We start from the raw sequence: 26,588 nt of genomic DNA on the forward strand, positions 1-26,588 counted from the left end.
GTATACCCCAATTATGAAACCATTTAACATAAGTCTCTAAATAGGATAAAATGACAAGTGATGACATTTTATATCCAAAAGGTCATAGGTCAACTTCACTGTGACATACAAGCAAAAATGCTTTTTTTTGGCCAATATTCATCGCCATAACTCAGAACAGAAAGGGCAGATATTTGGTCGGATACTGAATTGGTGACACTAATCTTGAAACGCTGGTGACTGTATAGCTCTTCTGTGCTGTCGGGTTGAATATTTGTGTGAAGCATCCATGTTTGCCAAAACCCTTTTTATTAAATGTCTTCAAAGTCTTCACTACATATATGATTTTGGACAGACACGGATGTAAACTGCTACTTGACTGGCTGGCGGAAGCATACAGCCGCATGGCGGTAATTGTAGTTACTGCATGTCATTAATTTTACAGGTTTAGTTACTAGTTACTTTGCAGATACATAATACAATAATACAAAATATGATGTTTTATTAAGATAAGATTTTATTGATGGCTGAGGGAAAATTCACTAGCAGTATATAAAGTAAGTCAAATTACCAGCACCTTTATCATCTGCACCATTAAAGTGATGTACACATTAATGCGTCAATAATTATAATCCAATTATATAATATATTATTATGAAATGGGCCATTCTGCAACATAAGTAATTTCACTTTTGGTACTTTATTTAAATGCAATACTTGATCTGATCTGAGTGCTTACCCCACTACATTTCAAAAATATTGTATTTTTTACTACTTATTAAGATTAAAATGTTACTTACAAAACAGGAATCAGCTTATAAAATCTGTATCATAAATTAAACTGTGTATGTAACAATGTATGTATTAGGATACAAAGTAGGTCACATTAGCCTCCTCTCTTGCACATTAAGTTTATCTATATCTAGTTTATCTATATCTATTGAAACAGTTGTACATTTTATTTCCAAATTGTATATATTTTAAATATTGCTTGTGTAGTATTCTATTATTATTTCATGTATATTGTTTTCCTATTATTTAATGTTTACTCTGTATGTGTGCTGTGTGTCTGATATTTTTTGCTGCTGTAACACCGTTATTTCCCATTTTTTGGGATCAATAAAAATCTATCTATCTATCTATCTATCTATCTATCTATCTATCTATCTATCTATCTATCTCTCTTCCCCAAGCTACATTAAAATGCTCAAATAGTTTAATAGTCCAATAATTTAATATATACAATTAACGGTATATAATTATTATTGTAATATGTTTAAGAAATACAGCATTTAAAGGCATACTATGTAACTTTTCCAGCTTCGGTCCTCCTACAGGTTGTCTGGAAAAGTTGCATAATATGCCTTTAAGGAATGGTAGCCCAAAGTTTGCTGTTAGAACGCTGTCATGTCATGACTCCTCCAGGACGTTAGGTGGAGGTGTGAGGGGTGTGCAGTTCGATGCCTGCTCCTGGGGCTCGAGCATAGGGCTCGAGCTGTGGCTGCTGCCTACCGCTATCACGTTTCCTCTTCAAGTCTCTCCATATTTTACTAGAACTTTCCTGTCACTCCTGAAACACTGTCCACATTCTTAGCAATTCCATGGCAACCGAACGGCAAGTGCAACTTAACATAATGAATTAGCTTTTCCCATTAATTTGTTTCTCTGCAGCCGATTAACTAATAGTCTTTCCTTTTGCTTTAGCAGCTTCCCCGATAGCTTCATTGACGAAGATCCACAGAAAGCTCTGGAGGTAAATATCAACGTTAGCTAGCTAGCCATAAACCACACAATATAGCAGGTGGCTCTTTCTAATCATATTCACCTTAACTTCCTCTGACTAATGTAAGTTGTTTTACAAAGGAAATTTGGTGTGGCGTCGGTGATAATATTGTATCTGGTGTTAGCACATATTTTGACTCTTAACTAGCTAGCTAGCCAAGTCAGCTAACGTTTCATGTTAGTATCACTTTGCAATAAGAGCAGGGAATAATTGACGTGACAACTTTAAGTAACGTTAACAGTGCCATTTCGACGGTAGCAGGACATGTTATGTTCTGTTGTACTTTACCGCCATTGCAAATGCAACATTTCTTAGTCATAAGGCGTTATTACTAGAAAACATTTGTAAGAGTCTTTAGATATGTCAGGCTATCAGCATGATAAGCATGCACTGTAATCGTCTAGTCAGTAACTAGCTAATTCTATTCACTAGTTTTATTAAAATGTTAACATGTAAAACATTTCATTTTTAGTTATTCCTTAGTTTATTATGTAAATAATGGAGACTGCTCTATGATGTCTCATTAATGGTACTCAGAACCAGCACTTCCAGTCCTACAATATTTGCCGAATAATAAAATAATATATCCTTTATTTGCCAAGTACATTGAACACACCCTTTGCATTTTTTTTAAATTATTTTTTGGGGGGCTTTTATGGCCTTTAATTGATAGGATAGCTTGAAGACAGGAAAGGGAAGAGAGAGGGGGGACTACATGCAGCAAAGGGCCACGGGTTGGATTCGAACCTGGGCCACTGCCAAGGACTTAGCCTACATGCATTGCCTTTGCATTTAACCTATCCTAAGTAAGAGCAGTGGGCAGCCATAGTCTGGACCAACTCCAGCTGTAATGCCAGTACCCATGTCAGGGGCAATGGCAGGAGTTCTTGGCATGCATGTTTATGGTAGGACTCAGAGGAACCATAACTACTTAAATTTCATCTCTTTCCTTGTAGGAACTTAATGAGGCCTTGCAAGGAGACTCTAACAACGCTGACTGGTGTTGCCAGCGTGCCTATGCCCATATACTTCTCAAAAACTACAGCTGTAAGTCTGTAAACTACATGCGTTGACAGACATATTAGTTATAACACAATCTTCTTCTTTTTTATGATTAACGTTTTTGATTTTGTTTTCAAAACAAAACATACAACTCACAACATGAACACATCCCCTCCCCCCTGAACCCCTACCACCCCCCCAACAAACAAAGATAAGATGAAATAATAAGCATAATATGCAAGACAATATATTGTCTATATAATAGACAACTGTAAACCAAATAAACATATGTATAGTGATGAAACAATAAGCACATAGTATACGGCTCTCCACAGTACATGGCTTCTTAGGAGCCCTCCAGAAGCGTAAGTACTTTCCCCATTTTCTAGTGTAGACATCCAGTCTTGCAAATGCTGCCACTCTAGCCATCTCACATATAACACAATCTTTTTGAATCAATATGGATGATTGTACTTGTTTGCAGGAAATATAAATGTCTTCAAATTCTATTGAAAACTGTGTTGTGTTTTTGGTAACTGCCTATGTTATGAGTATATTTTGGTATTGTCCCTCAAACACTGGAGTAGCCGTTGTGGTCTAGACTGCAGAAAAGAACATTTCCTATGGGAGACTTGAATTAATAATCTGGTACCAGTCATCAATCACTAGAGGAAATTTGGGTGGCATGAATGTTCATTTTCTAAGTGATACAGGCTGGGTGAATGTATATGTACGGTAAACATAGTGTTGTTTTCTCTCCGCAGGTGCTGTTGATGATGCCAAAAAAGCACAGCAGCTAAAACCCAGCCTTCCCCTTGCTTTCATGCGAACAGGGTGTGTACTGTAATATGATAAAGAAAATGAGAGAAGACCATACTTATAGGTGTTTGGTGTATGTGCTTAACTAAAGCTACTGTTCAAGGACCCAATGACTATGTATTATTTTGCAAAATCTGTACTATATAGTTGATTGGGAAACATGAGCCGTTCCATTGAAGTTTTTCACAATCACATCTGCTATGAAAGTTAAACACATTATTCCTGTTGCGAAAGTTTGGAGTCATGTTAAAAGCTAATATCAAGAGTTATGTAATGAGAAGTTCAACTTTTCTCTCCAGCCAGCCATACAGTTTATGTACGAGAATTGTTTAGTTATTTAATTTCTTTAACAAGGTACATGATCCAAATTTTGTGTGTGAGAAGACGTCACTTATGTTTTTCCAAGACTGTCTGATCTAAGTATATGTGGCATGTTTTTGTCTCCCAACTGCAGAATAGCAGAATACCACCTTAACCACTATGAGTCAGCACATGCAGCTTTCACTCAGGGACACCAACTGGATGGTGAGTACAGCCTATTTTGGCCTCGAGTACAAACTTTCCATCATCCCACTCTCTACCAACCACTGTTTGCAGCAGCATCCTGTCTGTTTCACTCTCCTCATTGAATACAAAGTGATTAACCTGTGTCCTTTAGCTTTAGGGATAAAATACAGTACAGTATTCTTAAAGTACAGATCGTATTTATTTCTTACACTATGGCCTTGAAAATACTCCTTTCTAATTGTCTAAGTGTATTACAGAACACTTCAAACATAGTTCTGGTCAGCAGTTTAACCACTATCTGAAATCAGTCCTTGATGTACTGTATATTAAACTGCAGGTAACATAGCAACAGCATTTTTCACTGACTGACTGTGGGTCAAACTGATTACAATGATCAGACATGCAGTCTTTCCCTGAAATGTGCAGGAATAATTCCTGCATGGGGTCATAGGTGAATGGGAACAGGATTCGGTATTCACAGAAATCCGTACCTCTAATTGCCCACCTCAAGACCTAGTAACGTTCCAGAAATTAAAACGGCTTTGTTGTGAATGCAAGCAGAAAGATCGCAGGGATAAGCACGGTTGGACTGTCCCTTCTCCCATCTATTCTGGCATTGCCATGGCAAGTGTAAAAAGGTGGAAATGTTCCTGGATGTGGCTGCATGTGTGAATAGTGAAAATCTCCAGCAGTGCCTGAAAGGTTTACTGGGAACTATGTGTGAAAGAACATTTTTCATATTTTCCTGTGGTATCTGCCCATGCTAACCTGAAGCATACTCTTCAGGTTATTCTGATCCACCTCGTCCATTATGTCTGTATATCAGGAGACCATGTTGTGTATTATTATTTACATATTTGATTCTGTAGTTGATGCTAACGGTCTTCATCTTCTCTACTGTCTTTTTTTTTTGGCACATTGCTGCATATCTTGGTGTGTTAACACCAGCTGTAGATCAGTGGAATAATGCCTGTGCGTGCAAAATCCATACCGCTACAAAAAAACATTTAAAAAGAGAACCAGTGTATATTTCTAGAGCCTAAAGCGTTAAGACCACATATTTATTTATATTTATTATGATTACATTGGAATAAGTTAAGCAGGTATAGCAAGAGTTTTTTTTTCTTCCTGTGCATTTAACTCCATATGATCACATGGTGTCGAGCCAGATGCACCTGAATGTTGGCCATAATACTGTAATATTTCAATTTGAGTTCACAAACATTGAGCTTCAGTTGATCTTCTATACAGTATTAGGGCTGCAACTAACAATGATGTTCATTATCAATCAATCTGCAGATTATTTTCTTAAGTTACTGATTTATCATTTGGTCCAAAAATAGTTAAAAATGACAAGAAAGATGTTAATAGCAGTTTGCAAATATCTTCTGGGATAGTTTCTAGTATAGCCTTATACAATAATTATCAAAAGGTTGCTTTTTTTTCTAGGTGGAAGTATTGCATCACATCCTTCAGTACGGCTGAATATGTTGATGGTTTAGTTTGTTTTCAGTTAAGTAATATCTGGCCACATGATGATGTTACAAAAGAGCTGTTGTGCATTTTGGGCTTTAAGGGCCCTGACACCCCAACCCGATTATCGGCTGTAGGACAGTCTGGTGAGGTCAGTGACTCGAGTCTGTTCGGTGTGTTCCGTGCCGTCGTCCGTCGGAGGAGCTGTCGGCCTTTATTTTGGCCGATTTGACATGTTCAGTCGGAGACAGGGCAGTCGGGACTCACCCGGAAATGGGGAGTGGATGAGCCTCTCAAAATCTGACGAAAATCTTTTAAACTGACCTTTGTCGATCTGAAATTAAGACAGATTCAGCAACTGCATGGCCTATTTCTCGCTTAAAATGTTTTCAAAAACACGTTTAGGTGAATTATTTTAGTACAATATGAGATCGTATTCTGAACAAGCCGCCCGCTTTCCCACGTGGGAAAAAAGACCCACGTGACGCGTTCGTCCTATCAGCTGCCGGTTTTCATTTTCTGGGAAACAATACAGAGAAGCGCCGCCTGCTGCTATGGAGACGTATTACATTTTGCGCACGCAGAGCGTACGCTCAAGTCGGTGTCGCCTCAGTGTGTTTTGAGGCATTTTTTTGGACCTCGGGGACCCGACTGATCAGTCCGACTGCCTTTTCTGCCAACGGTCGGCCGTCTGATTGGTGTATAACAGCTCTAAGACCCAGAGTAGCCCGGATTGGGTTTGGCTCGAGGGATCCCTCCAAGATGTAAGATAAGGACTAAAATATTTTAAACCAGAAACTACACAATTGTTAGTACACGTCCAGATCATGCGAGCTAGTGAAGCCAGTGTCTGTCCAAATTGTTCACCACTGTAGCCATTGTCAACCTAGACGCTATTACCATTTTCAATATACAGTATCAGTGACCATCATCTCATTAATGTCTTTTACTACAGCTATCTCCAATTCTGTTCATCAAACGGATGGTCCCCCAAAACCACACAAAACATTATTAACAACACATGGATTCTCACTTCATTATATTTGTATATACTTAATTTTCTATTTATCAATTAGCTAGACACTTGCACTATTTGTGTAACACTTAAAGCAGCTTTGCTATTGAAAAGACAGCTGGAGCTGGCCAGCAGAAGGCGACAAGGAAACACTACAGTAATGGCTGTAACGTCGTAGATATCATCAAGGTGCATGAATTGATTTTTATGGCCAAGTCATTACAGAACAAACTGTTATGTTAAAAAAGACTAGTGCTGCCACTAACGACTAATTTTCTAACGACTAATCTTTCGACAAATTTTTCGATTAGTCGACTAATCTAAACGACTAAAAAAAAAAAATCAAGTGTTTGTTATTTCGTCCATTTTATTTTGAACTCAACTGAAGGGCCAAAACATAAAATGTCACATGTGCCATAACTTAAATGTTACCAAATAAAAAAATGACATAAATGCAGTTATAAATGTAATTTAAAAAAAATAATAAATAATTATAGATTTTCAAATATTGCACCTGTCAATACAGAACAAAATATTCTGTAGCCTATTTTGCCGTCAATACTGCCAACGTTGTCTTTGCTGTAATCAAATCAGTATATGTTTATGTTTAACATGAAGTATACTACTGCTTGAGTGCAGTAATCAATGGGAAACATACATGTGTACAGACAAGACTAGCAGCAGAAGCGCAGCGTCAGACACGTTTCTGGTGTGTAAAGACAGAAAAATTCACGCAGCAGCCACGCAGCTGACACACAACATAAACACCACGCTCACACCACGCAGGCGGTGTGTAGCTGAAAGCAGGCAGACACACAGCTATGCTGCTCACGTTTACACTTGTGTGTATGGCGGGGTTTAAAACATTACTGCCAAAGTCTAAGTGGCCTGTTTAACATCCAAAGACAGTCATTGTACTTGTCAAGAGTTAATAAACAGTACAGACTTGCTTGCCGTTTCATTAATAATCATATACTTACGTTCAGAGGCGGAGTGGCAATCAGGAGAGTCGGGACTTTTCCCGGTGGGCCGCTAGTAGTAGTAGCCGCTCTGATAATAGTTATACATTGCAAATTCTTAGCAACACCATCCGGCAGCCTGGTGTGCCGCGGCCGCACCCGCTGCCCGCTGGTCAAACTGTGCATCCTCTGCACCACCCGTACGGCCTGTCTCCGCCATTTTTCAAATCAAAGCAGTGAAGGCGGGGTGGAGGGGGAAGAAAGAGGATAGCAGATTAACCAGCAGGGCGTGCACAGCGCACAGACTGGTGTGGAGGTGAATTACAATGAGCCGTTTGAGACGGGAGACCAAAAATAAATAGGCGGTCAATAGTAAAACGACGTTGACTAAAAAAATTGCCGTCTACTTATTTTAATGGTCGACTAATCGCGGCAGCACTAAAAAAGACATGCTGTGGGTCTTATTTGGAGTAAGTGGTCAGAATTAAGTCAATGGGATAGTGGAAAAAGATTTAAAAATCTCAGGCAAATCATTAGCACTTTCAAAAGAGCTGTGAAGCCATTTTTTAACAAATTTTGAGTTGAACAAATTTTGCTTATAAAATGTGCTTCCTTGGGCTGCTTATATAACCCATGGTAATTTATTAAACACATTTTCTGTAGGTCCTAAATGTATGACTTTAGCCTTCTACAGCACTTAGTCAAACCACTTTAGACTTCATTAACATCTAACTGACCTCCTTAAAAGTTTACACAATATTCTCTAATTGCCTTTTTGTATCAACATATATCACTTAACAAAGCAATGTAGGAAATTATTCTTTTTTGTGATTTCCACAGTTTCTGACAAATCTTTTGAGATCTGGATCAAGCGGTGTGAGGAGATGATGGGTGGTAAGTAGCTGAACAGAAACTTCTATAATGTGTATTGTAATGTATTTTTATTATTATTTTAGAGCTGATGTTGGTCTTTGATTTTAGGTTTATTAGAATATTAAATAGTCTTTATTTAAAGGTCCTATGACATGGTGCTTTTTGGATGCTTTTATATAGGCCTTAGTGGTCTCCTAATAATTTATCTGAAGTCTCTTTCCTGAAATTCAGCCTTGGTGCAGAATTACAGCCACTAGAGCCAGTCCCACAATGAGCTTTCCTTGGATGTGCCATTTCTGTGTCTGTAGCTTTAAATGCTATTCAGGAGGAGAGGGGGGGGCAAGGTAGAGGGTGGGGGTGTGGCCTTGATCAACTGCCACTTTGCTTGTTTGCAAGCCATGATGTCTCTCTCTTTCTCATGGGCGGGCCAAATTCTCTGGGCGGGCAAAGCAGAGAAAGGGGAGGTAATCTTGCTCCTTATGACATCAGAATGAGGAGATTCCAGATCGGCCCATCTGAGCTTTCATTTTGTCAAAGGCAGAGCAGGATACCCAGAGCTTGGTTTACAGCTATCACCATTTCTAGCCACTGGGGGACCATAGGCAGGCTGGGAGAACTCATATTAATGTTAAAAAAAAACTCATAAAGTGACATTTTCATGCCATGGGACCTTTAATTGTTTTAATGTATTTAAAATCTTCAAAGGTATTAAATATTGGTACACAATATTGCCTATGGCGGTTTTAGTTTAAAAAATAGTTTCAGACCTCCAAATCCATTACCAGTTGCACTCTAACTTCTATATGCTATTTACTGCTTGCTATCAAACACTAAGCTAAATGGCATATAGCTGAGCGCTGATCAGCCCATCTGATCAAACAAATGAGCTTTTCACACATTCATGAATCTACAGTGTGAGTGTTTAGGCAGAGCTGCTCAGTCCAATAAAAGATGCATGCCATGTCTGGGTGGTGTGTTTCTGTTTGCTGGTGATGCCTGGGCCCTCTGGATGATCTCAAGTAAACAAGAGCATGAGTTTTGACAAACACGCTTCACACCCGCTTGCACACATACTCCTGTGAGGGGTATGATTCATCAGAGTTAACGTTACTGATGTTTGAAAGCCCCCGATGAGACCCAAACTCCTTCATAAGCCTGCTCACAGACAGCACGCGCACACAGACAAATGCACACCAGGGTGTACATCACCCCAAAACTTAAAAGTACCCTACTTGCACTCGCTCACACTCACACCAGCAGCAGTTGTTTCTTCTAGTGACAGTGTGTTTACCACCAGCCAACCCATACGCGGCACCTAGTTATTCCATCACATGTGGCACCCTGCTTGTTTAAAAATACACAAACTCTGACACACAGTCTTTTTCTCCAAACACCCCCCTCCTCACCATTTCAAACGCGACCTCATTAAGACAACATTAACACGCCTCTCATCATCTTGTCTCTCTCTTCCCCCTCTGTACTCTCTTTCTTTAATGAATTCAGTGAATAATGTATGATAGCATACTGGTAAACGGTGATCAGGCTTGCTTGGGCTCACAGGGCTTTTAATGGGCGTGGATGGACCAGTAAACAAAACTGGTGGAGGATGGGAGAGTGTCTGTGTGGGCATATCTGTCTGCTAGTATTTATCTGCAGACAAAAGTGTGTTAAAAGTTGTTCTTATTTCATCGTCATAGATACTTGAGTTAGATTTAGGCAACTTAAGGGGTGTATTAAATGTTTTCGCCTGCCACTCACCCAAATTTTCCTTCTCTCTTTCCAGAGCAGACACAGATCGGCAGCATCGACAGGGTGAGTTTCTCTGCACGGCCACCTGGGGGCATTGTTGCTCTCAGCATTGACAGAGAGCTTCAGCCTTGTGTATGCTCATCATGTTCAAAGAAAGGAGCCTCACTAAGCTTCTTTTCTTATGTTTTCTCTCATTTTTATCCTTTTTGTTTCATCCCCCTGCCTTATCACCACATCCTCCTCTCAAATTGTCATTCTCTCTCGGGGGGGTGAATGACCCAGCAGACACCAGCGGTTCCACATGTGAAGTAAGTACATAAATGTAGATTATGTCTTATCTAGGCATCTGTTTTTATGTGTTTAATGTTTGTTTTATTATTGATGGCCTAATCAGTAATAAGTATGATTAACCAAGCCTTAGTGTGTTAAAGCAGTCCCATTCTGTATAATTGTGGAAACAGCGTACATAGACGAGACTTGTTAATGACGAGTTGCTTTTTGAAGTTTTTGTTGAAAGGTCTTCAGACTTGTTAATTCCTTTTCTGTGTGTGTTTTTTGCAGACATGACTGGTACCAAACAGAGTCTCAAGTCATTGTCACAGTCATGGCAAAAAACGTACCCAAGGATGGTGTGTGTGTAGACTTCATGGAAAAAGAGGTATAAACACACACTTAAATGCAGTTTCAAATGAAGAGAGTCTGTGTTTTCTCTGTGTGTGTGTGTGTGTGTGTGTGTGTGTGTGTGTGTGTGTGTGTGTGTGTGGGGAACAGAGATGGGTTAGCTTTTGGTTATTTCCTCAGGGGGGCCCATTAGATGGGTCTCATACACACTCACACACACACTCCCCATGGACCCAACTATGCCTCCAGTGGTGCCTTGTTAACATTGCCCCCAAAGTACAGATCTAAGAACAATTTACCCTCCCCAGCTTCTCCAACCTCCTAATTGTCTGTAGATAGAAGGCATAACTGATCTAGGATCAGCTGCAGTGCCCTCCAGGGACAACCCTCTTTCTTTCTCGTTTTCTCTTTTCCTTTGCATCTTTCCACTTCTTTCTTTCTCTCGGAGGGGAAACTGCAGGGCACCCCAGGGAATGGCTTTGTCTTTCCTAATAGAATAACAAACTGAGTTTACCCCAATTTTAAATGAAATAGTTCACTCGCTGCGGATCCCACAGTCACTTGTTACACTGCCTCTGTGGTGTGAAGTACAGATAAGTTCATATATTTTTTACTAGGTCAGTATATACAAAATAAATTAAAGATGAAAGGCAGTGTTTCCAGTTCTTTTCCCTGGTGACTGAGTATGCAGCAGCTGTATACCTACAGACAGTGCAGGAATTTAAATGGGAATTAATATTAAGGCTTTGATAGTTTTGTGAAAACTGCCCAAAAGCTACTTTAGCTAACTTTCTAAGCTTTTATCCCCGATGAACTACTTCTTACATACATTTGGTCCCAAATCAGAAAGTCCACTTTTAGTTAAATGGTAGGTGTTGAATTGCTGTTCCTCCGCTAAAAAAAAAAATGGATGATGAGATGATAACAGTCGAGTGCTTTTCTATATGTGGGCATCATTTGCAAAGGGACAAGTGTGTAAGGAGTGTGAGGATTTGTGCCACAGCCGAGTCCATGTCCCTCCTAAACCAACAAGCCACCCACCCACCCAGTCCCAGTGAGTGACAGGCAGGAGCTGTCTGCGCACACCCCCCCACCCCAATCATCACTGGTCACTCTGTGGCTGAAGGGGACAGGGTGAGGATACTCTTGGCTGACAAACCAGCCACATCAGATGATTATTCTCATGGACAAGCTGACCCCTCCACCCCTCTTACTTCTTTTCTATCTTTTTGTTTCATGTGTTTCCAAGAATTTAATTTATACATAAAAAAAGGAACCAAAAAAGCGAGGCAAGCTCTCACCTTTGACATTTCTTTTGAGACAATTATATAGTTGAGATGTGAGACATCAATTAAGTGAAATGAAATATTGGTGCTACAATTTCAACACGGGGATCGTTAAATTATATGTCTGGTGTCTGTGGTCTCTTCAGCTCTCTGCCAAGATACAGCTGGCATCAGGGGAGACCTATAACCTCAACCTCCACCTCCTGCACCCCATCATCCCTCAACAGAGCAGCTTCAAGATCCTCACCACTAAGGTATCCCATTCACTTTGACTTTAGCTAGTCCAGTTAGTGTGTTGTTGAAACCTAAATCAACAAGGAGCCCACTTTTTATGAAGAAAATGTTGATTTTTTTTTTAACCTCAGCAGCTCTGCATATTGAACATTCTGGCATACGTTTTTGATGATTTTGACGTGTTTTGACATACATTTTGCTGTGACAGATGACATGCTCATGAAGCAGAAACAAACTTTCTGACCTGCATGCTTTCAACAATACCAATTGTGTTTAATGGTCCATTGTGCACATCAAAGCTTTGCGATTTTTCTGATGTAGGAAACCACAGGACAAAAAACTGAATTGTTTTGTCCTTTCTGGGGTCAATATGAACACAACTGACCAACATTCAATGTCTTGAGATAATAAGACGGCCTCAAACTAAGCAGATGACGTAGCTGCCAGGATACAATTGGTCATGGTAATTTCATTTCTGGAATATCTGAGATTTCAGAGGTGTATTTAATTTGAGGGAAAGTCAATAAGTATGGTATTTTCTCTGTGGTGAGTCATAAAATAACACAGAATTTAACAAATAGATCATTTCACAGATTATACCACATAACCTGCTTCACACATACAGTAGTATGAGATGGTGGTTTTCAGATGTTTTTGTCCACAGCAAGCCGAGGTGTAGTGGAATATAAAAGTTTACCACTTTTATGAACTAAAAAAAACATAACCACACAAAGTAGAAACAGCATTTTTAGGTCATGGAAGCACTTTTGAAAGTCAACAAAAAGTTATTACATTTTACTCAGAATCAGTGAGAACGTCCCCGTAGTTACTCTCAACAGTAAAGAAGCAGACTATTAAACATGTCAGGGAACATTGTTTTACGTCCCTATAAAGAATATATGATAGTAGGTAGGTAGTCACACACTGGTGAAATGAGGGCCCTTCTCTGACTATGCTTTAAATCTCTGAATTGCAGTTTTGCCAGTGAGCATCAAATGATATTATCTGTATTCAGGCTTTTATTATCTAAATAGCTGATAATTAATTATAGTCGTGTTTTTGTTACAACTGTTAATGACTTAAATGTCAGATAACAGTAAATAAATCAAAGTAAAAGAAACCCATGCCGATGCGAGTTTAAGCAGCTCACTGAAATTGTGACTGATCCATTACTTGTGTAACCACTCTGAGATTAACATCTTAATCTCTTCAATAATTTAAAGCAGTGTAAAGTAGGCTGTCACTACCTATAATGCCTTAATGCTAGTAAAGCTTACTGTAGCTGGAGTAGAAATGAGAAAATCCAATCTCGCTGTATACAGTGCGGCTCCTGTGGAGACTTTGGCGCAGTTCATCTGAGCAGCTAACAGGAGATTCACACATATGCACAAATCCTCACTCCTACACACACACACACACACACACACACACACACACACACACACACCGTTAGGGCTGTACTCGCTGAGAGTTCCTCAGCACTGTTTAAGTTGATTATAGACCTAATGAGTAGGAAGGGCACTTTTTACCATAGACTAATTAGTGTGTATTATAGAGGATGTGGGCTAATGACTGTGCTGACTGAGTGTGTGCTGATTCAGGGTTTAGACCACTGTCAGGTTTTAGCCTGAGGATCAAGACACAGGTTTTGTGTGAGTTGTTTTGATTGTTTTTGTAATCGTTAAGGAGGAGGAAATCGTCTTTTAGGCCATTGATCGATACAACATTAAGCTCTGCTTTCTTCCTTGGGACTCTGTGTAGAACTATTATTCTGATGGTGGTGGTGATGATCTTTCCACAGTTTTTGGACACAGCATCTTCCAAAGCACATCCTATTATACAGACCCTTTCCAAAAAATTAGAATATCATGGAAAAGTTTATTTATTTCCATAATTCCATTCAAAACGTTAAACTTCCATAGATTATAGATTCAGGGCCCACAACTTAAACGATTTCAAGTATTTAGTTGTTTATTTGTACATAATTTGGGCTTCCAGCTCATAAAACCCACGAAAACAGGATTTCAAAAAATTAGAATACTGTGAAGAAATCACCATTTACTTCTCAGTTTTTGCAGAAAAAAAAGAAATTAGGATCACATCAAAGCAATCAAAATATGTCACTTTCAAAACGATAGGTCAATCTTCAATACTTGGTAGGGAATCCCTTTGCCTTAATCACTGCCTCGATGCGCCGTGGCATTGAGGCAATCAGCCTGTGGCATTGCCTGGGAGTTATGGAAGCCCAGATTTCCTTGATGCTTGCTGTCAGCTCTTCTTTGTTTTTGGGTCTGGTGCCCCTCATTTTCCTCTTGATAATACCCCATAGATTCTCAATGGGGTTTAGGTCCGGCGAGTTGGCTGGCCAGTCAAGCACTGTGATGGCATGGGCATCAAACCAGGTTTTGGTGCTTCTGGCGGTATGGGCAGGGCCAGGTCCTGCTGGAAGATGAAATCTGCATCTCCATACAGATCCTCAGCAGAAGGAATCATGAAGTCCTCTAAAACATTCTGGTAGACTGATGCGATGACCTTGGATTTAAGAAAGCAGAGTTTACCAACACCTGCACTGGACATTGCACCCCAAATCATGACTGACTGTGGATATTTCACACTGGACCTCAAGCAGCTTGGGTTCTGTTCCTCACCCGTCTTCCTCCAAACCCTTGGCCCTTGATTCCCGAATGAAAGGCACACTTTACTTTCATCGGAAAAGAGGACCTTGGACCACTGGCCAACAGTCCAGTCCTTCTTCTCCTTGGCCCAGTTGAGACGCTTCCTACGTTGGCTCAGGCTCAGAAGCGGTTTGACCCGAGGAACCCGACAGTTGTAGCCCATCTCCCGGATGCGTCTGAATGTGGTGGTTTTTGAAGCTGTGACTCCCGCCTCATTCCACTCTTTCTGGATCTCTGCCAGATTCATGAATCTTCTGTTTGATAATCCGCTGAAGCCCACGGTCAGCTCTTCTGCTGGTGCATCTTCTCCTGCCACATTTTGCCCTTCCACTAGACTTTCCATTGATATGCTTGGACACAGCACTCTGTGAACAGCCAGCCTCCTTAGCTATGAACTTTTGTGGCTTACCCATCCTATGGAGGGTATCAATGATGGTCTTCTGGCCAGTTGTCAAGTTTGCAGTCTTCCCCATATTGATCCTAACTGAGACAATTGAACCAAAGTGAAGCAATTTAATGACACCTGGGAAAACCTGTGCAGGTGCTTTGAGTTTAGTAGATGAGTAGTGTGTGACACTCAGTTTAAAACATTCATGCCCTGTAAAATTTGGGCTGATTTCTTCACAGTATTCTAATTTTTTGAAATCCTGTTTCCGTGGGTTTTATGAGCTGGAAGCCCAAATTATGTACAAATAAACAACTAAATACTTGAAATCGTTTAAGTTGTGGGCCCCGAATCTATAATCTATGGAAGTTTAACGTTTTGAATGGAATTATGGAAATAAATAAACTTTTCCATGATATTCTAATTTTTTGGAAAGGGTCTGTAAGTAACTCAACAAAAACTCAAAGGTTGTAATTTATAGTTAGTAAAGGGCTAATTACCCAGTTAATCACTTATTGTTGCTTCCCACAGGTGGCCTACTCATAACTAATTATACAGTATTACATAAGTACTATTGAATGTCAGAGCAAAACTGTAATCTGGTTTCCTCATGTAAATGACATTTTGACAATATTAGGCCAGATTTACTGAGAGAATGTGAGCTTATTTTTTTAATGAATTTGTTGATGCATTTGCATATTTTTAACTTTACTAAGGCAGCATCTCATCACACATTCAGTTGCTGGACTGATCCTCCAGATGCAGTTCAACCGTGGGATTCCTATACACCAAGTCTAGAAAATAAAATGATAATGTAGTTATCTTAACTCTACAAAGTTTACTTCTACTAAAGTTGAATCCCACATGAGGAAGTGTATACAATCTTAAGTAGTTAATCCAATAGTAAGCAGACGACCTTTATGTAAATGAAAAAGAGATATAATAAGACAAAATATTCACAAGCCACCTACATGAGTAGAGCGGAGTGAAGATGATATTGATACAGCTGATGATTCTCTAGAATACTAAGGGCCCTGACACACCAGCCAGAAGGGCCGACCGTCGGCAGAAAAGCCAGTCGGACTGATCAGTCGGGTCCCGAGGTCCAAAAAATGCCTCAGAACACACTGAGGCGACGCCGACTTGAGCGTACGCTCTGCGCGTGCGCGAAACATAATACGTCTCCATAGCAGCAGGCGGCGCTGCTCTGTATTGTTTCCATTAACAGTCTGATTATTTCCCAGAAAATGAAAACCGGCAGCTGATTGGACGAACGCGTCACGTGGTTCTTTTTTCTCCGGAAATACACAGCCAGACTGTCATGGCGGCTTGTTCAGAATACGATCTCATATTGTACTAAAATAGTTCACCGAAACGTGTTTCTGAAAACATTTTAAGCGAGAAATAGGCCGTGCAGTTGCTGAATCTGTCTTCATTTCAGATCGACAAAGGTCAGTTTAAAAGATTTTCGTCAGATTTTGAGCGGCTCATCCGCTCCCCATTTCCGGGTGAGTCCCGACTGCCCTGTCCCCGACTGAACATGTCGGGTCGGCCCAAATGAATGCCGACGGCTCCTCGGACGACCGACGGCACGGTACACACCGAACAGACTCGAGTCACGGACCTCGCCAGATGGTCCGACGCCCGATTATCGGGCTGGTGTGTCTTCTCTCTGAGGTAAATGCAGTCAAATGCGTTTACCTCTGGTACCTCAGGTCTGTTTCCAGACTGGGGGCATGCCAACTGCCATCTACTGTAGGTAATACACTCACTATGGATAAGTACCTCATACATAGGCCTGTAACAATAATTTTATAATTGTCTAATCGCATTTTTTTTTCATAATTATGGTTTCTTTGTTTAACCGTAATTAATTGCCAACATTAGCTAAGGTCCGGAAAACTATTTAGTACTGTATTATTGTAAATTTTATGTTCATTTAAGAAAGAAAATACAATGTTTTTATGATAATAAAGATGCATGGTTTACTTCATAGGCTGTGTACCTGTGTTATTACATTATCCTGGTCGCATAACAGTGATATAATCAAAACATTTATCCTGGAATTCATTAAAAAATGTGTTTGAAAAAGTAATATATAAAGAATTTTTTTTATTTTTTACTTGACTGAAAGAGAGACAATCTATATTGTGTGCATTATATCCACCGTCTACACTGTGCTGAGTGGAAACTGACCTGCACAGAAACTGCCCCCTCTCAAAAAAACATGCACTCTTAATCACTAACTCACTTTTCCATGGCAACAGCAGACACTGCATTCCAGAGGTGCACGTGGGTTGCAGCTTAAACAAGGGCTCAGTCTTAGAGAGAGCACAGCTGAAGATGGTCTTACACTCTCTCTCATATCTTTCTACTGTCTCTGTCTTTTTTTCCTCTTTCTTCCTCATTTATTTTCTTTGTCTTTGTTTTGTCTATCTCTCCATGTCCCCTCACAGACACCCACACCTTATGTCTTTCGCACATACAAACACATGCACACAGACTCACACACACACCTCTACCTCTAGGATAACGAAAAAGAGTGTTCAAAACCTCCTCCTCTCCCACAAAGCCCTGACTGTTCCCTGGTCCACTGGGCTCCTCCGGTACACATGGCCCCTACACACACACACACACACACACACACACACACACACACACACACACACACACACACACACACACACACACACACTGGCAATTGCATTGGCAATTGCAATTCAAGACGGCATAACAGCACCTAAGTCTTTTAAAACTCTACAGGTGAAATGTGTGTGCACACATGCACGACAATGTGAGAGACCCCAACAAACTGAGCAACTGTCTCAATGCATGTCTCATTTAAATATTTTGGAGCCGTTTCATTTTTCTGAAGCCAAGGAGCCACTGGGGGGGAAAACACATTCAAATGAACAACAGCATCAGCAAATCAAGTTTCTCCAGATTGGCATGCATCCCTAATGAGCGTTTGGAGGGGAAAAAAATGCATTGCCCTCGGAGCCTGTCGGCCTGTCTGTCTCTGTAATAGGCTGCCCTGCACTCTTTGCTCCACAATGTTTACGCTTCATCTCCTCGCTGTCTTTAAAGACAACTTAGCAGGGGGAGGCTAAGCCGGGTGTGAGTGTGCAAGCACGTACACACAAGCTCTCTCTCACACACACGCACACACACATACAAATACAAATACAGAGGCTGAATAGTAATCTTTCAACACAAAATATTTGCTGTGTGTGTGTGCGGGAGTGTCGTCTGTAGCACATTGTCGTCTATGCGACCTCCTCCTGTCCTCCACCACGACAGACATTCCAACCGCAGGGGTCACCGCGACAACGGGGAGCCAATTACACACCAGTGTGTTTGATCAGAACAGACGGCTGACGCACACACACTAAATGCAATTTCAAATCCACACTCGATCGTTCATTCACTTCCAAACTCATCTCTTTTGGGCAAATAGCTAAAGTGGCATCTCCGCTCTTTAATTTGCATGCCTGTCAACGTCTAAGAATGTTTATATTTATTTCATTTATGCGGCTTTCTTGCAGAGTTTGTTTTGAAATCTGCGGGGATCTGGAAAAAGAGGGAGACGATGCTGGGTGAGGAGTCGTGACAGGGAGGAGGGTGGGGTGGATGGTTACAAACACATGTGACAAGCCACATGGGAACCCAGTGCCCCTCTGTAAATAGCGTGTGTGTGTGTGTGTGTATGTGTAGCAGTGCAGTGCACGTGTGTAGCAGTGCACTTTTGTATAGTCCAGCCCATGGGGTCCTGTGGGTGGTGGCCCCTGTATGTGGCTCTGCTGTCACATCCCTTTACGAGCCATCTTTTCGCCTGTCACACACACACTAAAACGCACACAGAAAGACTCACACATGGCGCCTGGCCTGCCATGTCCCTTAAAAGCCAGGAAACACAGATGTGGCAGCAGATTAATGTTGTATGGCCCATGAGCACGCATAGAAGCACACACACACACACACACACACACACAGAGAGCTGTTGCTTGAGTCCTGCTGCCCTTCACACTATAGAAACATTGAAGACAAGAATGGCACCTGCAACACTGAATGGTAATTTTAAGATGGTAACGTTTAATTTACTTGGTCTATAGTCCTTTTCTGTTCTAAGACTTTGTCTCTGCCTCTATGATCATTAACAGATCAATTAACTAGAGACCATCTTGCGATGGGATCACAGCCACCACAACACCAAATCAGGCCAGGGGCGTAAAGTGTTGGTGGGGGGTTAATGGCCCCTTCCCTACTTCCCATCCCCCTACTACCTCCACCCTTGCTTAGACCACACCCATCTTCGAACTTGACCTACATTTTGATCTCAACTACACACCTGTAGCGTGTAGTTTCGTGACTGTATCTTGCACGGTTGCTATGCTATCGCGGTGACAAAATCTGTCCACAGACAGACATATAAACACCTAAGTACCCCAAACCAATAGGTGTTTCCAGGACCACATTTTCCATGACCCACACACACAGACTCACAAGGTGAGCCAGGCTGTTGAGTTGCTGCCTTGTTAAAATTGAAAACATGAACTATTCTGCCTAGATAGCTTGACTAAGATTATTTTAGAGTTAATATCAAAAACAAAATACAAAAAACAAATGAAAATGATTTATTATGCCAAGAGGAGCTGTCTCAAAAAGCGATTGAAATCAGTTTATCAAACACAAACAGTCACAACTGATGAACAGGGTTTAATAAATCAACATTGCAACACTGATGTATCCTGGATAATTTACCAATTCTATTGAGAAGCTGAAACCAGAGAATGTTAAGCATTTTTTGCTTGAAAAAAAACCTGATAAATAGATTGTCAAAATAGCTGCTGATTAGCTTTCTGTTGATCGACTAATTGAATAATCATCTAATCGTTGCAGCTCTACGCAATACATCACTGCTGCACAGAGTGAGTAAAAGGCATGTTGTCACCACAAGCTGGCAGGGCAAGCCAGAGGGGTGTACTATGAAGCGAGATTAGTGGGTTACCGAGATATGTTGAGCCTAGAGCCAGTGTTTAACTATGTTACGAAGGTGGCTCTCTTTTAATCTGACTAGATCGCCATAGCAATTTATGCTGCAGACCTAGTCCTGACCAGTTTATGATCAGTTTCACACTGAAATCAGCTGAAAAGCGCCTTTCACTAATCCACTCTTTTGGAAATAGCGTCACTCTATAGTTAGTCTGTATCCACGACGTTCCACTTCTCGGATTGCTCTGGTGCTGCCGCTACTCTTTTCGCCCGGATGTCCATTACCTACTTCTTTCTTTGTGTTGGAATATTAAACTCTGGTTGATTTATGAGGACTATGGTTAACTACTCCTCAGATCTCTGCACGGTAAATCCAGACAGCTAGCTAGACTATCTGTCAAATCTGAGTTTTCTATTGCAGGACTAAAACAACTTTTAATCAGACACGTTCCACCAAAACAAGTTAGCGTCCGAAGACAATTGTGATTGTGAGCACGTTTTTCTCCCATCCCGGAATGCTGTGTGGAGTAGCCAGACCCTCCTCCGCAGCGCTGTAGAGGAAGGTCTGGCAATGCGAGACTACTCTATAGTTTATCGTCAATCTATATGCGATACAGATTTTCGTTATATATGTTATAAATGCAAACTTGTTGAGCTGTAACGTTACATTAGTAATGCCACCGAACGAAGCTGTGCGATTACGGTAGCACAAACTGTGCATCTTTGTGGTACACGTTATCTTTAAACGAGACGTTGGGCTTTGTCAAGCCAACTAATGCATAAAGAAAGCGTGGCTCTGTCAAACGTGCTTCATAGTACACCCCTCAGATTAGACTAGGATAAGTTCATCTTTGAGTTGCATTTTTGTCGAAGCCAAACACAGCACCATAGTTGTCAAATTAACCCGCAATTGACCCAAAATCCGAAAGTGAACTGATTTAAGCTGCTGAATGTGTAAACTCTGCTTTCTACTCGCCGTATCGAAATGCCCCTTGGAAATTTTAGTTAACTTCTTTCCTTACATTTTTGTGCACACAGGCTTGTATCTTTTTGAATTTTTATTAAAGAACCAGATATTTTGTAAAACGGTAGCTGGTCTTTTGTATTGATGATTCAGCCAGGAGAGTTTCATGCAAATCCAAGCTTTTGAAGTGCTCCAACAGATGGTAACCTAACATTGTCTATGCATGAAATGAATTCACTGAACGAACCCTGGACGCCCAAAATAACTTCTTTCACTTCAAAACTCTATAGGGGATGACTAATTTGACACACCTTTGGAGCAGTTTGATTTAGTTACTTCAAAATCAAATTCATTTTCCATTCTATCTTTTATCATTTACTCCCTGTATGTACAGTATGATTACTGTAAGGGGTGGGTTATCCTCAAAAGAACTTCTTCCTACAAAGTGTTGTCCAACCTCATCGGAAGGCAAAAGTGTTTATAACTGATCCAAGCGGCCACATTTGAAGGTGGGTTGAAATGAGGGGCAAGATGTAATGAATTATTTAAATATGGATATAATGATGCACATTTTCAGGCGGTCTCTTCTGAAAGGCATTCAGAGTGTTGAGCTCTGTTCTACAGTTCAAAACCTGCTTACTTTCTCACCTCTTTACACCCTGGGGGGGGAGGGGGGTCCGAATTTAGATGAACTCACAGAATCGGATTGTATGCATAAACTTGCAAAATGTAAGATGTCCTATTCTTTTGAAGGATGAATATGATCTATTTGGGCAGTGACCTGTATTCTCAGCAGAGATGTTCTTTTTTTAGTTTCTCAGCCCTGCACAGGTGAGCCAAAAAGTTAATTTCGGACACTGCACAGACGCCTCCCTGTGCACGAGGCCCTTTGTGGGGCAGAAAGCGCTGACACATACCAAAGTGATCTATCAGTGTACCGAGTTCGCACTAGCTCATCACCCCGGTGGAGGAGGTAGCAGCGATCATCTTATTTCCCCTCAATCTGCTCCCCTCACTCACGCTTGTCTCGGTGCCAGTCAGCCTCTCTGCCTCCTCCTCTCCAACCTTGTCTACCTCTTGGTTCCCTCTTCTCCTCTGGCACCCTCATAAATGAATCATCACATCGACCAGCAGAGCAGAAATGTTCCTTAATTGCACCTACATAACCAGCGCTGTCTTTCACATGCACACATATCAAACGCACGCACCGTTAATGAGTGTTGGGGTGGGGGGGCTTGCGTGTCTCGCTGGTATGTGCCCTGTCAATGCAGCTCAGTGTTAAAAGCGTGTGTCCATGTCCTCTCTCCCCTCATTGTTTTCCTCCTCTCCCATGTTCTCCTGGTGTAATGATTTGGATCAGATGCTGCTGTGTGGAATTAGGATCTCCCCCTCCTCCTCACCCCCCTCTCCATCTCTTCCTCCCGCCCGCTCCGTCTCTCACACTGGCCCTCTGGCTGACAGGCATCTCGTTAGTGCAGTATGTCTGTCAGTGAGGTTCGAGATTGAGCTGTGCCCCCGCATATCCCTGATGTCTCTCTCTCTCTCACACACACACACATTCATATACACTTGCAGGCTGAGTTGACGGCGGCTTCAAACAGACAGCCTCTCTGGCCTCAATAATGATCTGAAGTCCTGTACTTCTAAGATGTCGCTCTAATGGAAGCACTATTTTTGTGCAGCGCACCAAAGACAATCATTTTGTTTAACGTTGTATCTCCCTTGTTCCCTTTTCTTCTTCTCCCCGCTCCTTGTCACCCTTCTCTTTTGGCAGGTGGAGTTCAAGATGAAGAAGACAGATGCCATGAGATGGGAGAAGCTGGAGGGAGAAGGACAGGAGTCCAACATCAAACATTTCAATCCAAGTCAGTCCACAGCTTCTGCATTTACAGAACTATCCTTGTCTCTGCTCTCATCTCTCTTCCTCTTCCTTTCACCCTTACCCTCTTCTTATTTCTCTCTCTCTCTCTCTCTCTCTCTCTCTCTCTCTCTCTCTCTCTCTCTCTCTCTCTCTCTCTGCAAAGATCGATATAAGCTCCTGTGTTTGTCCGTTCTGCACTAAAAGGAGAGTGGGCAGTCAAGCCCTGCTAGTCTTTGATTAGTCTGACAGCGAAAGTTTACAGGGAGAGGGAAAGGTATGACAGCAAAATATGACTCAGTATTTTAGCCCACACATTCACATTACTGACAGGATTAATTGCTTATGTAAGTGTCTGTGTGTGTATGTGTGGAAGGGGGAGTAGAAGTTAAGTGGGCAACCAAACCATCCTCTCCATGCAACCAGATCAGCCTCTTGGACGCCCTGTGTATAAGTGCCTGCTTATAACTTGGACTACTGTTACATTTAAACATGATATTTGACATCTGACTTTATGGGATCATATTGCCGCATGTCCACAATTGGCCTGAATATGTCTACTGTGCGTCTGGTGCTGTATTTATGTAAATCTGCATCTGGATTTAATTTCCCGCTCTCTATCTCTTGTTGGGATTACAGTGGGCGTATTTCATCCTGAAAATATAGAAATCAAATCACAATGTGATCCTTCAGCTTCTGAGTTGGATGATTCAGTAGCAAAGTGAGCAAAATGAATTCAGTCAATACACCTTGGTGTGATTAGGTGATAAAAGTCAATTCAAATCTCATTGAAAAAACTTTATTAACACGGTACTGTTTCACAAAAGCATTAAGCAGTTTGTTTCAGGGTGATTAAAGAGCTCTGCTTAACGTCTTGCCAAATGCCTCTCAGCTGGTTTAAAATCCCTCTGACTTGGTCTTATCTGAAACTATATGAAGTGTAGCCTTTTAAACACAGTTTCCCTTTTCCATCAGATCAGTACCCATCATCGTCCCTCCACGCCTGCAAATGGGACAAGGTGGTGTTGGACATCCATGAGGAGGAGAAAAATGAGAAGCTGGAGGGAGACGCAGCCCTTAACACGCTCTTCCAGCAGATTTACTGCGATGGCTCAGACGAGGTCAAGAGAGCCATGAACAAGTCCTTTGTAAGTATTATACTTTAGTGACGAGCCTTTTTCGCTAGTTATCACTTAAACCACCGAGCAATAGTAGCCAACTATATTTTGCACACAAGGATCCATGCTTCATCCTCTGGGGACCATGAATGTCTGTGCATAATTTCATGGCGATTGATCCCATAGTAGTTGTTGTGGTGGACCGGCAGGAAGACATTGCCATCCATAGATGGAAGATGTCATGAAGCACTTTAAAGGCTTTGTAGGAGTTGTAAACACTGTTGCTTACTGTATTGAGGGCTGGAATACAACATATTTGTGTATTTATGTGTACAGAAAGATATGCGTATGATGATTGCAACTAAATGTTTGATTGAGGATTGGGGTGAATCAGCATTCTGTTACTAAAAGTATGATTTTGGGACCCTGGAGCCCAACGGTAAACTTGAAAAAGGATTTGCTGTCATTTCCAACATACAGCCTAAAGATGATGGTGTTTTAACGTTCATGTCATTTCTGCATTTGGTTTCAACAACCTAGAGCAGAGGACTAGAGAATAAAGGTCAGTTTATGGGGAAATCAGCATTTTGAATTAGCTTATTGTGAAATAATGAGAACATTTAAATAAAACTGAGTTACTGGTCAAAAAGTCCACCTTGTGGAATCAATAATGCTGCCATGAAGTTATATAAGCCCTAAGCCTTGTTAAGCAGAGAGCAGGTGTTGCGTAACTACAGTACTGCCTCTCTTCCCTGTGCAGATGGAGTCCGGTGGTACAGTCCTGAGCACCAACTGGATGGATGTTGCAAAGAGAAAAGTGGAGATGAACCCACCGGACGATGTAGAGTTCAAGAAGTACTGAGCACCTGCCTGTCCCTCTCCCCACTGTTTGACATCATCTTTTTTCACATTTGTCCATCTGAACTCCAGCGGGACTCCTTGTTGCCCTGCAGTCTCCGTAGCCGCCCACCTCCTCCTCTTCCCAACCCCTCAGTTGTGCTGCTGCTCTGGTGTTTTCCCTAAGTGCAGGGAGCCTCAGTGTTCCCACTTTCACTCACCCAAACCGCTCATAGCCTATTCTCTGCAATAACCTACTACCTGATGGGGTCAGTTAATTTGAATAATCTGTTGAACAGATTGATATCTGATTTTTAAAGGCCAATGAACTCAAAAGGGAAGTCTGGATTAAAATGTGACTTGACAGACCTGAAATCAGATCATTCTTCTTTCTTCTCTCCTTTGCTTCTGCTGGTTTTCTCAAAAAAATGCCCACATCCTTTCTATTTGGGAGCCTTTTATGACTTTCTATTATCATCACTTGTATAAAACTTTAAAGTTGTTGAAAATAAGAACCAATTGAGATGTTTAAATTATAGCTATGATTGCATTTATTGGCTCATGCAGTCTTTTTTTCTGTACCCTCAGTAAAAAGTCAACAGCAATACTCTGCAAACTGACTTGTCTGGAATGTGTGCCACATTTCAGTCAGTGGCTTCGCACCAGTCGTTCCCTCAGTGTGATTCAAGCTTCAGTGTAAATAAAAGATTTGTTTGGCTCACACACCTTGTCTCCTGTTTTAGGAGTTTGTTGTCTCTGGAAACTGCTTTGGACAGGTTGGAAAGTCTAGGAAGGGATCCACCAGATGCCAAAACAGCAATATATTATGACCAAGAGCCATGCTCTGTGATTATGTGCTAGGAGGAATGAAATGTGGCATTACTGATATGAGTGCAGGCAGTCCAGATATGGCTGACAGCTTGAGGATGTGGTTTACGTATCATGGTTCGATTGGTATCAAAACGGAGAGCCCCGAGTTGTTTGGCCAGCAGGGGAGGATGCAGCCCTGAGGTGGAGTGGTGATTTACAGTCAGATGTGGGAGAGCAGGAACCTTCCCCGTTCTGTAACCACATATATGCGGCAGCATTAACAGTGAGGGGGCGTCCTGCCGCGGCAAGAGAGCATTAATATGGATCAGCCTCCTAACCGCATCATCAAGCCTCTCACACGGAGTTAAGTGTTAAATTCATCACACATCGTTTCATCTCTTGTGATGATCAAACGCCCATTTGTGGCTCTCGATGGAACTCTGAGCTTCATAACACACAAACACACACACACACACACACTCCTTTACTATCCCTGACACACACAAACACACCGCCCCCATCCTTACCCCCTACCCCTGCCTAAGGCGGCTCTGTGACATCAAAAGGAGCTAAGCGCTTTGCATCGTGGGTAAGATCTGGGAGCGTGACGGCTACAGAGTCTTTAGTCTCATTAAAGACTTCTAGAGCT

General features: G+C 41.4%; 1 protein-coding gene across 3 annotated transcripts; it reads left to right on the top strand.

Moving 5' to 3' along the window:
- Positions 1-1,399: 1,399 nt before the first annotated feature.
- sugt1 (SGT1 homolog, MIS12 kinetochore complex assembly cochaperone) lies at positions 1,400-25,852 on the top strand. 3 transcript variants are annotated; one of them, XM_031306863.2, is made up of 13 exons: positions 1,400-1,594; positions 1,684-1,732; positions 2,719-2,809; positions 3,529-3,598; positions 4,038-4,108; positions 8,378-8,431; positions 10,194-10,222; positions 10,442-10,467; positions 10,721-10,817; positions 12,213-12,320; positions 23,091-23,181; positions 24,150-24,322; positions 25,053-25,852. In XM_031306863.2, the coding sequence occupies exons 1-13, from the start codon at positions 1,581-1,583 to the stop codon at positions 25,152-25,154; spliced, it is 975 nt and encodes a 324-aa protein (XP_031162723.1). In that variant the 5' UTR covers positions 1,400-1,580; the 3' UTR covers positions 25,155-25,852. The 3 variants fall into 3 exon arrangements, with proteins under 3 accessions (XP_031162723.1, XP_031162724.1, XP_031162725.1); XM_031306864.2 differs by having other exon boundaries at positions 1,401-1,594; positions 10,445-10,467; XM_031306865.2 differs by having other exon boundaries at positions 1,430-1,594; positions 1,687-1,732.
- Positions 25,853-26,588: the final 736 nt, after the last annotated feature.

This window comes from Sander lucioperca, chromosome 9, assembly GCF_008315115.2.
Source record: "Sander lucioperca isolate FBNREF2018 chromosome 9, SLUC_FBN_1.2, whole genome shotgun sequence".
In the NCBI taxonomy this organism is placed as follows: Eukaryota; Metazoa; Chordata; class Actinopteri; order Perciformes; family Percidae; genus Sander; species Sander lucioperca.

Excerpts from the sequence above, each read along its gene's own strand:
- sugt1 (XM_031306863.2), top strand. Across the intron at positions 10,468-10,720 it reads CCAGCGGTTCCACATGTGAA|ACATGACTGGTACCAAACAG; the intron begins GTAAGTACATAA and ends TGTTTTTTGCAG. Across the intron at positions 24,323-25,052 it reads GAGCCATGAACAAGTCCTTT|ATGGAGTCCGGTGGTACAGT; the intron begins GTAAGTATTATA and ends TTCCCTGTGCAG.